This window comes from Peromyscus maniculatus, chromosome 18, assembly GCF_049852395.1.
Source record: "Peromyscus maniculatus bairdii isolate BWxNUB_F1_BW_parent chromosome 18, HU_Pman_BW_mat_3.1, whole genome shotgun sequence".
NCBI lineage: Eukaryota > Metazoa > Chordata > Mammalia > Rodentia > Cricetidae > Peromyscus > Peromyscus maniculatus.
Genome location: NC_134869.1, coordinates 11,625,485 through 11,638,277, shown reverse-complemented (window position 1 = coordinate 11,638,277; position 12,793 = coordinate 11,625,485). Strand labels below are relative to the sequence as shown.

General features: G+C 50.7%; 1 protein-coding gene across 5 annotated transcripts in view; it reads left to right on the top strand.

The window, feature by feature from the left end:
* Positions 1–10,635: 10,635 nt before the first annotated feature.
* The window catches only part of Chst11 (carbohydrate sulfotransferase 11), a 217,439-nt gene continuing 215,281 nt past the window's right edge, over positions 10,636–12,793 (top strand). For 4 of the 5 annotated variants that reach the window (XR_013045805.1, XR_013045804.1, XR_013045803.1 and 1 more), the window contains exon 1: positions 10,637–11,149. Coding sequence is in view for 2 of the 5 variants with exons in the window: in XM_006979876.4 (XP_006979938.1) it covers positions 11,032–11,149 (118 nt within the window). In the remaining 3 variants the exon portion in view is untranslated. Of the gene's footprint in view, positions 11,150–12,793 lie in introns of all 5 variants that reach the window. The other variant, XM_006979877.4, reaches the window with a different exon arrangement.

The window sequence follows — 12,793 nt, the reverse complement described above, 5'->3', positions numbered from 1 at the left end:
CTTGACGTCATAATGGCACACGTGGCTCACATTTACAATAACCGAGCTTAGCCCGGCATGTGCTGCAGGCCTTTAATCCCAACACTGAGGCAGGAGGCAGAGGCAGTCAGATCTCTGAGTTCCAGACCAGCTTGGTCTACAGAGTGAATTCCAGGACAGCCAGGGCTACACAGAGAAACCCTGTCTCAAAAAACAAAACAAAACAAAACCAAAACCAAACCGGAACCAAAGCAATCAGATCACCACCAGATGCCAGAGCCTACCTTGTCCAATCGTTGCACTTTCCAGTTGGAAAGACAAGACTTGGAAAATCAAATGTGTATCAGTCTTGGCTCAAGAGTTACAACTTAAGATGGTTACAGCCAGATGTGGTAGAAGACATCAAGAACCATCTTGGTACACTCTCACCAAGATAAGAGGCAAGGAGGATCAAGAATTCAAGGATATCCTTGGCTACATAGCAAGTTCAAAGCCAGAAATGGCTTTACTGTCTTAGTTTTTAAAAAATAAACACTATGAGTGTTTTTAAGGGTTCCCAGGAGCCCACATGAAAGTCCAGGAAGGCCTGAAAAGCAGGCATGCACCTACTCATCTGGAAATAAGAGCCTGTGGGGTTATTCTAGGAAAGATAATTTTGATTTCCTGTCTGTAGTGAAATGAATAGTGGCCACTGAAAAGGTATGTCCACATCATAAGCCTGGAACCTGTAAATGTGGTTTAATTTGGGGAAAATGTTCCAGCAGATGTTATAACTACGTTTCCATAGCTATATCTATAGATCTTGGTTACCCTGGACTACCTGAGTGGACCCTAAATCCAATAAAAGGTGTCTCTTTCAGAGTAAGAAAATTTAATCCCAGCAGAAGCAGGTAAATCACTGTGAGTTCAAGGCCAGCCCGGTCTACAAAGCGAGTTCCAGGACAGTCAGGGCTACACAGAGGGACCCTAAAACAAAACAAAACAAAAGAGTCAAAAAAATGAGGCAACCCAGACACAAAGAAAGCCACATGAAGCACACAGGGGTTGGAGTTGTGTGCCCATACACTAGGGAATTTCTGGAGTCATCAATAGCTGGAAGAGTGCAATGAGGACCCTCTCATAGAGCGTCTGGAAGGAGCAAACCTCTCTGTTAGTACCTTGACTCTGGACTTGTGGCTCCCAAGACTGTGTGAAACTCCACTTCTGTTGTTTCAGATCACCAAGTTCATGATGATTTGTTACACTGCTACTTGGCTTGACTCCATGGCTCACCTAGAGGACCCTGGGATTGGCTGACAGGCTTCACAGCCTCTCCAAGCCCGACTTCTGCCTCCATGCCTGAGTAACCAAGCATGCAGGGTTCTGGGAGACCAAGGCTGGCTCTCCTGCCTTAGAAGGATGATAGGATATGCTGGGAACCCCTGAACATGACTGATATCCTCTGTGCAGTGATGAACCCAAGTCACTGTGAGTCCCCCGGGCCACCGTAACAAAACATCATCAACTTAAACAACATGTACTCACATTTTCATGGCTCTGAAAACTGAAGTGCATGGTTGAGTAGCCAGCAAGATTGGCTTCTGACGAGACTTGCAGTCAGCTTTTCCCTCGCTGCGTCCTCAGATGGCATTCCCTCCACGCATGCGCAGAAATCCCTCGTTGTCTTTCTTATGACTCCAGTCCCATTGGATTAGGGCCCACCTTCATGGCCTTGTTTAGCTCTGATTTCTACCTTAAAGGCCTTTATTAGTTACTTTTCTCCAGCTGTGATGAAATACCCGACAAAGGGTTTATTTCCGCTCACAGTTTGAGGGTACGGTCCATCAGGGTCGGGAAGGCATGGCCGCAAGAACATGAGGAGCTGTTCACGATGCAGTCAGAAAGGAAGAGGGTGGTGCATGGTGGTGTTTGGCTCAGTTCCTCCTTTTTGTTCCGTGTGGTACCCTAGTCCATGGGATGGTGCCACTCACATTGAGGATGGGCGTCCCATCCATTAAAACCTTTTAGACACACCCAAACTTATGTTCTCACTGTGATTTTAACCCAGTCAAGACAACAGTAAACATTAACCATCACAGGTTTCTGTCTCCAAACACATTCACACTGATAATCAGGACATCAGTATTCAAACTGGGCGGGACACAGCTCAGTCCACACAACCGCAGCCAGTTCCAGGTGTGCGGAGATCCAAGTCTGGACCGCCTCCTACTTCATCTCTAAGCTCAACCCGGGTCGGATTTGAACATCATCTTAGATCTTTCTCTATTGCTGTGATAAAATACTCTGATAAAAGTGATGTAAAGAAGAAAGGGCCTATTTAGTTCACAATCTTAGGTTACAGTCTCTCATAGCAAGGAAGCCACTGAGGCAGGAAGGTAGGAGAACTCATCACATCACACCCACAGTCAAGATCCAGGAATTAATGCATGCATGCTAGCGGCACAGCTGGCCTTTTCTACCCTTATATAGTCCAAGATCCCCCCCCCAGGGAATGTTGCCACCCACGGTGTAACAGGCCCCCAGACCTTAGCATAACTGACTCCATGATTTAACCATTCAGGCTAAAAAACTCAGCAGGTAGACAACACCACCTGTCAAAACTAAAACGAAGTCCTAATCCATCAAAGTCCATAGTTCTGGGAAAGTCTCAAAATGTACTAACTTGCTTTTTGGCTTCTGTAGTTCTGCTTCTGGCTAACTGTTCTTGTTAACTGAGCTATGTCAACCCAGAACATGATTTTTGTGCTGAAAAGCTCACACTGAGGGAGGCTAGGGGCTACACTGGGATCCTGAACATCGCGTGGCCGCCTGCCTGCTAACGAAGACTTTCTATTGGCTTGAATCCACGTCCTAGCAGTCTTCACTGGTGAATACCCCACAACAACAGTGGGCAGGTCTTCCCCTTAACCGCCACAATCCTCCCCAGACATGCCCACAAGTCAACCTAGACAGTCCCTCATCGGGACCCCTTTCCAAAATGATTCTAGACTGTGTCAAATTGACAATTAAAACAACACAAAAGAACAAAACCCGACCAGACAAACAAATCAAAATAAAATGAAACTTAACTTTCACAGACATTTTGATCACAACGCATGGGGAAAAAGGAAAACATTAAATAATAGGGCGCACTGGACCTTGACCGGCCTTTGGAATCCTTTGTTTTAGTGTGCTGCCCGGGAGAAAGCGGCCACAAATGGGAGAAATGGGCCAAGTCCCCTTGGACACTTGTGTCCCTGATGTTGTGTGGACCACTCCATCTAGACCTGTGATGTCTGACAGCCTGGGATTTGGGCTACAAGCAGCAGGAACTGTGATGCAGGCAGAAAGGGAGTTTGGGAGAGGATGTTCCCACTCAACAGGTGAGGAAACAGAGCCTTAATAATGGCACTAGCTGATTCTCTAAAAACAAATAAATTTTGTCTCTCAACATGATGCCTCAGCCCCATTGCTGAGAGAAAGAATGTCCCAAGAGAATGGAAAGGGACCCTGCTACCAGCAACACACGGGTGTCCCCTTATTCCAATCCCTCCATCAGGGGATGGATTACATTACATTGTAATGGGAAGCATTACAGAAACCCTTGCTACTCTGGCAGGCTGAAATGGTGTCTCAAATCTTGGCTTTGCCTTGGTAACCATTGAACTTAAATGTCTGTTCAGATTCCATTATCAAACTATTTCTTTTTGGGTGAGAGAGAAATCTCCCCATATTTTTTGTTCACGTCACTGAACTTGGTGAGGTCATCTTCGCTGCCTGTATCGACTCTTAGGAAGAAGTTAAAGCTTCTTCTTTTCACTTTGCAAATAAGTTTTTAACCATCATTTCATTCATTTCACATTGCTCATTTTCCTTTGATATCTAGGAGTTTCGCATTTTAGGGGTAAATACTGAACAGCTATTTTTCAGGCTGCCCACACCACATGACACACAAGGTTGTTGGGAGAAATCTCTACACTGAGCATTTGGGTAATTCCTATTTTTGGACCCCATCACTTCACAATGTTTTTTTTTTTGGGGGGGGTCTGTGGGTTTATAGGGAAAGCTTTTCATCTAGAGAGAGGGTCACAAACCACTCAGGAAGGCATGCTTGTTTGCCCCACCCAGAGCACGAGAAAGACAAAGGGTAGAACTGTGTACCCAGTTGGCTTCCACGTATCCCCCACTGTCCTATTTAAACAACTGTTCAGGGAGGGAGGAGGGGCAGGCTGCGGGCCTTCACCCTGGAGACTGGATGCACCATGGGGAAGTCTGAGGATGAGCAAGACTGCCGAGCAAAGGTGAGCACTGGATGACTGGAGAAGCCCGTTGAACTCCTTGATGTCTGTCTCGCTCCTCTCCTATTGTCTAGAACCTCTGCCCCTTGCAGCCGTGAGGGCTGATCTCACTGTGCTGACGAGGAGACACAGACACACGACAGATCCACTCTATTTTTTTTTGTTTTGTTTTGTTTCTCGAGACAGGGTTTCTCTGTGTAGCTTTGCGCCTTTCCTGGAACTCACTTGGTAGCCCAGGCTGGCCTCGAACTCACAGAGATCCGCCTGCCTCTGCCTCCCAAGTGCTGGGATTAAAGGCGTGCGCCACCACTGCCCGGCCTGACAGATCCACTCTAAAGTGTGGTGCTGCATACCCTTGGTTCAAATCCTGGGATATTTGCAAGGCTCAATTTGTCTTGTGTATGAGAGACACGTGTGTACTCATGTGTGCTTGCCATAAGGATCAATGGTGTGGGGTGTAACACCTCTGCACATGTAAAATGTGCCATGAAGTACTGGAAAGGAATTAAACATTAACATGTGTGGCAAGATGAATGTCCAGGGGTTGGGGAGATGCTCTGTTGCTAATGGCTTGCCTGGAAAGCGTGAGGCCCCGAGTTTCATCCCTGGAACTCACATCAAAAGCTGGGCTTGGCGGCATGTTCTTGTGATCTCAGTGCTGGGGAGGTGGAGACACCAGCATCCTTGGGGCTTGCTGGCCAGCCGAGGCTACTCACGCAGCTCCAGGTTCAAAAGGGACCCTGTCTTGACAGGGTGGATGGTGCAGGAGGAATGAAACCCAAGGTTGACCTCTTACACACACACACACACACACACACACACACACACACACACACACACACACACACACACTTCAAAATATTTCTTTTTTTAAATGTCACCAAGTAGAAAAATCAACATGGCGGGCTCTGTACAGTATGAAAGCAGATGACTGGTGGCCGCCTATATCCCGAGGCATGATGATTGGCTGCCACCTACACCCCGAGGCATGATGATTGGTGGCCGCCTACACTCTAGGGTCCAGGTTGGAGTCAACTGCTGAAGGTAAAGTGGGACGTTTCTGGACTGTGTGAAGGTTTCCCATGATTCTCCCCTACACGCCCTTCTACACAGTCTCACTGTGTAGCACAGGCTAGCCTCCAACTCAAAGCAATCCTCTGCCTCAGCCTCTTGAGTGCTGGGGTTCCAAGCATGTACCACCACAACGGCCTTCTCTGTATCTTAATTTGGCCCCAGCACCATGTCACAGAGTCCCCTTGGTCATGCCCTGGTCGCCATGTTCACCCAACCCCATCTGCTTGGCTGCTCAGTCTTTGGAGCTCCCTCAGGCCAGGGGTCAGCAGCTTCTGAAACAAGCGTAGGGCACTGTAACCCCCGGTGATAACAGTGCCACTCTGCCAGGCCCCTGGCACCAAGGAAAGCTGCTTCTCAAAGCAGAGAGTGGGGAGGACACTCAAGTCTCCCTTCTCAAATCCCACCCAAAGCCCGTTTTCTCTCCCTGGAACCATAGCTTCTGGGGTTCAAGGTTTTGTCACCGAAAACTTGTATGGAATCCCTAGTGCAGGCCAAGGCAGCTCAAAACCTGCTTGGAATGGAGCAGAGGAGTGGAGAGGTTTTAAAAAAAGGGGGGAGTCTTTGGAGGGAACAATCACAGATGATTATTCCAATAAGTTACCAATAAATAAATGAATGCCAAAGTGAGCCCCGGAAAAGCTGGAACTTTACAGGGAGAGGATAGGTGGGGTCCTAGAGGACTGCTCTGGTAGGGGAATCAGTGGGCCGCGTGGAGGGGCTGGCAGGGTTGACAAGACAGTGAGGGAGCCCAGCAGTCACCAGCTGGAGAAAGTCAGGCTCAGAGAGGTGATGTCCCCTGGCTCCCGCCTCCCAGGCAGCTCAGGAAGCAGAGGGTGACCCTGGAGTTCCGGTGCCATCAGGCTTCTAGCTCTGTGATCTCGGACCTGCCTGTACCAGCTCTGTGCCCCTGTAAGGCGTTACCTTTCTCTGCCTCAGTTTCCCCTTCTGTAAAAGGAGGGTGAGGATGGAGAAGGGAAATGCATACAAGCTCTTGGGATGTGGCTGGGTCTCGAGAGTAGAAGCTCCAGCTGAGAGAGGACGGGACACAAGGGCATCAGGGTGTAGGCAGGGGCTTACAAACTTTGATGGACGGGAGCTGGAGGGTTTCCACGGTCCTAAGATAGAGTTAGGAGCCAGCATGGAAGCTGGGCAAGACTTATTTGTGGGGAGTGAGTACAGGTAAGGGAAGGGATTTCTGGGCTGTTCGAGAGAGGAAACAGCTTTAGAGGGGTTAGAGCCGGAGTGTCCAGAACCCTGGGAGGTCCCTGGGGCCTTAGGCCTGGGGCCTAAGCTGGGGGTGAAATGAAGGTAGGGTCTGAAGTGACAGAGTAGGTGGGCATGTCTTCCTCCATCCCCGGCTCACTGTTTCTGTCTGTCCTTACTCCCCCACATCTCTCTTTTCTCTGCATGCCCCTCCCCTCTCTCGCCACTCTCCATTCCTTTCTCCCTCCAGATGTCTCTCTTTCCTCTCACCCGTCCTCTGTCCTCTCTTCCCTTCTTCCTTTCCAGTCCGGTTCTTGAAAGCTGGCAAGTCGAGGAGGAGCTTGCTCTCAGAGCCCTGTTGTGAGTGACCCACTTGTGTATTTGCGGTTTACCTACCTGTAGAAAATTTATACCCCAAATCTCCCGGTGCCGCAGGCAAATGGTTTTTAATTCAGCTCCACAAATATTGGCTGTGTTCAGGCTAACTGAGCATACTTTGTGCTCAAGGTGTCGGAGAGATGCAAATGGGAAAACCCAGTCCTTGGAGGAGCCAGTGGGGAGCCCCAGCCCGTGTTGGTATGAGACACATTCACCGTCTTCCTGGAAGATGCTGAAGGGCTCTCTGTCTTCCGTGTGCTCTGGGTCCATTTCTCGATCCAACCAAGTGCAGAAAGGGGCGTTTTGCCAGTTTTGGAAGATCTAAACAGGACAGTACATTGTGGGCAGAATCTGCAGGCATGGGGCTGAGCTCAGCCTGTGGGTTCTGGAGGGCTGGGTACACATCTGTCTGTCCGCTGCTCACAAAAGGCGTTAGCTGGAGCTGGGGACCTTTGCATCTATTTCTTTCTTTCTTATCAATTTTACAGGATCGATGGTATAAGTAAGACTTTCTGTTCCACCAGTTTTTTTTTTAATTTTATTTTTATTTATTTATTTTCCCCTTTCCTCCAGAGCCATGCTAGGCTTTCTGTCTTTGGAAAGTGATCAAGGAAGGTCCTACCACGGTAATGAGTTCAGTACCATCTTCCAGAAGCCCGTGGACAAAAGGGAGTCGAGAGAAATGATGGGGATGAGCCTTGAAGAGCGAGCAGAGGCAGAGCCAGAAAGGCTGCTTCCCACCCATGTTCCACTTGTGGTTCATAGGACCACACTTCCTGACCCAGGCACGATGTTGGGCGGCCTTGTGACAGGTCTTGGCCAATAAATGAAACTCAGAAACCACATGCACTCCTTGAGGGCTAGATGACTTAATTATTCGGTGAGACTTTCCAAAAGCCCCCCACTTCTCAGGCTTTGCAAACAGCATCATTCTAGTACAGTGGTTCTCAACCTGTGGGTCTCAACCCTTTTGGGGATCAATGACCCTTTCACAGGGGTCACCTCAGGCCATCAGAAAACACAGCTATTTATATTACGATTCATAACAGTATCAAAATAATAGTTATGAAGTACCAACAAAATAACTTTATGGTTAGGGGTCACCGCAACATGAGGAACTATTAAAGGGCCGCAGCGTTAGGAAGGTTGAGAGGCACTGATCTAGAAGGTGCTGGTTTGCTTCACCATGAAATATACCCCAGATGCAACCCCTCTGCCCATCCATAGCAGATAAATAGCAGATGGATGTGTAGCTCAGCTGCTTTGAGCCACTGAAAGCAAGGAGTCTCCGTCATTGCCCACACAACTTTGCCTGTCTTAGCAGGTACACTGGGAACATGAAGCTAATGCTTTATTTTGCTGAGCTTGAACCCAGGACCTCATGCATGGTAGGCATGTGCTCTACCACTGAGCCACATCCCAGCTCCCAAAGCCTGACTTTAGAGGCAAGTCTTCCTACTTTGGATCAGCATTGAAAAGATACAGTCTTTTTCTTTCCCCACATCTTATCAGTTGACTGTCCTTTGTCTTGTCAGTGTCTATAAGGTAGTGTAAGAAAAGGGGCAATAAGGTTCTGTGTGGCTAGGGACAGAAACAAAGTGGTGGCCTTATTTGTAGTTGGTGAACTTACGGCTTGATGTGGGGATAGGACAACGGGGTCACAGACCATTGCCATTGGCCACCACCATACACTTGAGAGGGCTCTGTCTTAATACTCCAAGAGAACAATACCTCTCCATCTGTGACTTCTGTGCACCGTGTTCCAGTCACTGTACGAGACACCAGAGTCGGGTGGAGGGAGAGGAAGACAATTTGGTCCTTCAGGAGACAGCTCTGTCTACAGTGGCTGGAGATGGGGTTGGATCTAGAGCTCACAGGGAAGAGAGAATTCCTGTGAGAAGTTAGAGGACACTTCCTGGGAGAGGTGGCAGGGAATGGTCAGAGCCTATTCCCATCCTGTACGTGGTATAAAAACACAGTTGCCTGGCAAAGCTCACCATCCTGCTCCAGCACATGATCCAAAACCCCAAAGGAATCATTTTGCACTTCTTCCTTGGACATGTGACTTCCCAAACTGGCTTATTGTGAATGTCCAGGCTTGACGGTGGGGTTTTTCTGCCCAGGAAGGACAGTGGGATGAAACGCACACAAATCCTTTCTTTACTGCGCTTTGTAAAAACACGGGTGTTAAAGAAGACCTTGGCATCAGTCCGTCTGAGGGACTACAAGGAGCCCATTTTCCTCCCGCCCCACTTGGTGGAGAGGGGTACAGTGCCTATGCCTCACATCATATGGGGGGACTCCCTGGAGAGTGGCTGGTATGGGAGCATGCTTACGTGGCCACCTTCAGCAAGCAACTCGTTCATAAACAAAGACAGATGAATACAGTACTAACTGGCTGCATAAATATCTCGCCGCAATTGACTGTCTTTTGTCCTCATAGGGAGGTTGCTGACTTTCCCTGCTGGGGGGAAGACTTCAGGGGAAAGGGAAGGGAGGCTGCCCAGGCGTTTCTGGATGCTTGTATCAGAAAGCAAGCCGTGTCTGTCAAATTTAAGGGGAGGATAAGGCCCATTACGTTCAGATTCAACAAGAATTTATCAATGCCTCTGTGAAGAGATGCATTGGAAGGTAGTGTCTTATTTTATTATGAATCGAGTTAGTACTGTAAATTCATTTAAGGATATGCCACAAAAGTCAGGCTTTACAATAACATTGTTTTCCTGGCATAAAAGTGATCTTACCATTGACCCGCGTGCATCCCATCGACCCACAGCCAGCAAACTGCATGGAGCTGAACATTTAAATATTTTTAAAAACATTATATACACAATGCAGGAAAGCAGCGCCATCTTTCTCTCTACCTGCCTAGGCTAAGCTGGCTTGTTTTTATTTGCCCCGAACACTTTGTTGGACTTTTAGGGGCGTCTTTTCACATCCGCCCGACGGATTCTCATGCACTTCGGACATATTAACAGAAAGCTCTACCCTTTGGGTGAACCAGTTTTAAAATCCACAAACCCCTTTTGCCGTGAGGGGTGCGGGTGAGGGCGCGTGTTCGAAAGGCGCTGCTGTCGTCAGATCCTGGAATGCCCTGTACTTTCCCTAACCTTGACTTTAGGTCCGTTCTCTAACCTCTTTGCAAAAGCAGCCCTCAAGATGAGCTGTCCTTTGAAAAAAAAAGGAAAAGAAAAAGAAAAAAGAAAAGGCCTAGTTTCGATCGTCGTGAAAAGGGCACTCATTCTCAGGAGAGCTTGGGGGCAACTTCCCCTCCTAAATCGCCCAGGGATTTTTAAACGGTCGGGCGCCACAGAGCCCCCATTCGCCAAAGACACCCAACCTGCTTCTCGCCACTCTTCTTTCCCCACGGGAGAATGGGTGGCAGGAGTGGTGGCGATCTTATTCGTATTTTTCCCCCTCCGGGTTTTGTCATGGAAACGTTCACACAACCTCGAGACAGCGGCCCAGCTCCGCCCAGGGACTGAGGGCTTTTGGGACCCTGCGGGAGCGCGCTGCGCTCTCCGGACTCCCGGGGAAACAGCTGGACGCGACCACGTCTCGGGTAGGGGCGGGGGGAGGCGACGCTCCGCCCCGGCGCGGCCCCGCCCTCCCAGCTCGCCGGCGCCCTCCCCTCGCCGGGGGCTGCGAGTTGCGTTTGGTAAAACCCAACCCTGGAATATATAGATCACTGGAGCGCAATGAAGTAGCTTTTGGCGAGGGAGGGAGGGAGGGGGGCCTGGACAGTCACAGAGGCCAGTGCACGGCGGCGGTGGCACCTTCCTTCTGGCATCCCGGTCGCCCGGCCCGCGAGGAGGCAGCGGCGGCCGCAGGCGCCGGCAGAGGAGGCGGCGGAGCATCGAGCAGAGGCTAGGCGGACTGGCAGGAGCGCGCGGCCGGGGCCACGCATCTCCACACTTGCACACCAACTCCCGCGCCTTGCACCCCCGAGACCCGGGCTGGGGGCTCGGAGAACCTCGGTGAAGCTAGAGGGATCCAGCTCGGGAGCTCGGCCAGCTCCGTTTTGAGCCTCCCGGGCGCTGGTTCCCCGCGGCGGGGTCCCCGCTTCTGCGCTCCGGACGCGTCTCCCGGACAGCCGGGTCCCCGCGGCCAGGACAAAGCCATGAAGCCGGCGCTGCTGGAAGTGATGAGGATGAACAGAATTTGCCGGATGGTGCTGGCCACTTGCTTGGGATCCTTTATCTTGGTCATCTTCTATTTCCAAAGTATGTTGCACCCAGGTAGGGGGCGCGTTAGCGTGGTTTTGTTGGATATTTTCTTCTCTCTCGCTCTGCTTTCTGCTTCTTCCAACCTCACCTCTTTCCTTCGGCCTCTTCGGGGCTCCTTGCTGCCGGGATCCGCGGGTCACAGAGTTGGGATGGGAAGACGGAAGGTGCGCTTCCTCTTCCTCTCCCAGCTCCAGGCTGTAGGTTGAGACCGTAAGAAGAGACGGCGTGTGTGGCCCCCGTCTTTCCTTTCTTTTTTCTCTTTGTGTCTTATCTGTTGGTTAGGTGGCAGAGAAAGGTAGGGGTTGTTGGAAGCTGCCGGGGTCGAGGGTTGGTGGAAGGACAAGAAAACTCGGTCCGGGTTGCTGTTGAGGGTTGGGATGAAACGGGCTCCGGGGCCGGCTGCTCTGCGCCAGGGAGCGCTGCCTCTTCCTGGTTGGGGACCCCGGGGCGAGTGGTGCACGCCCGGGCGAGGTAATGGGTCCCTGCAGACGCCCGAGAAGCGCTAAGCTGAGCTACCACGTGTTCCAGGCTCGGCTGCACAGAGCAGGTGTGGGGAGAGGGTGGGTGGGTTGGTTCCCGGCGCTTCCCTCCACCCGCTGCTATCTTTTGCAAAACACCCCGGGGTCTAGCTCCGCAGTGACCTTGCAACTAGTGCTCCAGGGCCTGGCCCACCCACCCCTTCCGGCCCCGGACCCCGAGCTAGGGACTCCAGAGCTTTTGGGGTCACAGTTTGGCCACCATAGCTCTTGGACATACTTTGTACAGTTTCTAGGCTCATCCCCTCTCTCTCGGGTTCTGAGCATTTGGAGGCTCCGCAGCACAAGAACGAATCCTTCCTCACATACTCGCTGGCTTGGACTACATTCTACGTCTGCTATCAGAATAGGGAGAGCCCAGGCTCCCTTCTTCGGGGGGGGGGGCGTTCCAGAAGGAAAGTTTTAGACTAGAGAAGGGGGTGCAGGGCCCGGCTGTGCCGCACAGCTCAGAAGTCCAACAGGTAGGACTTTCTGAGAAGGTTCTGTGTTGCCACCCAGTCTTAGAGTAAACCTCTTTTATCCCCGATCCACAGACCTGTGCTGGGCCACGTTAGCATCCAGGTCCATTTTTTTGACGCCTCTGAGTTGCCACAGTAATCATTTACTTTTCTAACTGCAGGGAGGAGGGAGAGGGAAACACATTTCCTTCCAGGGAAATGAGGTTGGTTTTGCCTCCCGCCTTCTTGAAGTGTGTGTGTCTTAACATTTTCAGTAGAGGTGGCCCCGAAATCAACGAGCCTGCCTCTTGGTGAATGGCAGAGCCATCAAGCTGTTCTTTGCATTAGCCAAGCAGGGCTGCCGGCTGTGGGGTTCCTTGACAGGGACAGACTGGCCCCTCTTCCTTGTGGAACAGTTGTTGAGGCGGCCTGGCTGCCAAGAATATGGTCTTGTGCTATACCATGTGGAACCCCAGGACGCCCCAGCCGGTCCTGGTAAAAGATGGCTTTTGTTACCAGCTCGTATTTTTAGTTTCATGTCAGCGAAGTAAAGCGGTGTTTGTCTCCTCACCCAAACCTGTGGTTGTGGAACTTCTGAGGGAATTTAAAAATGGACTTTGCTGGCATTCCGGGTTGCAAGAGGGTGGGACCAGACAGACGGGCATCTCAAGAGTGCCAAGCTC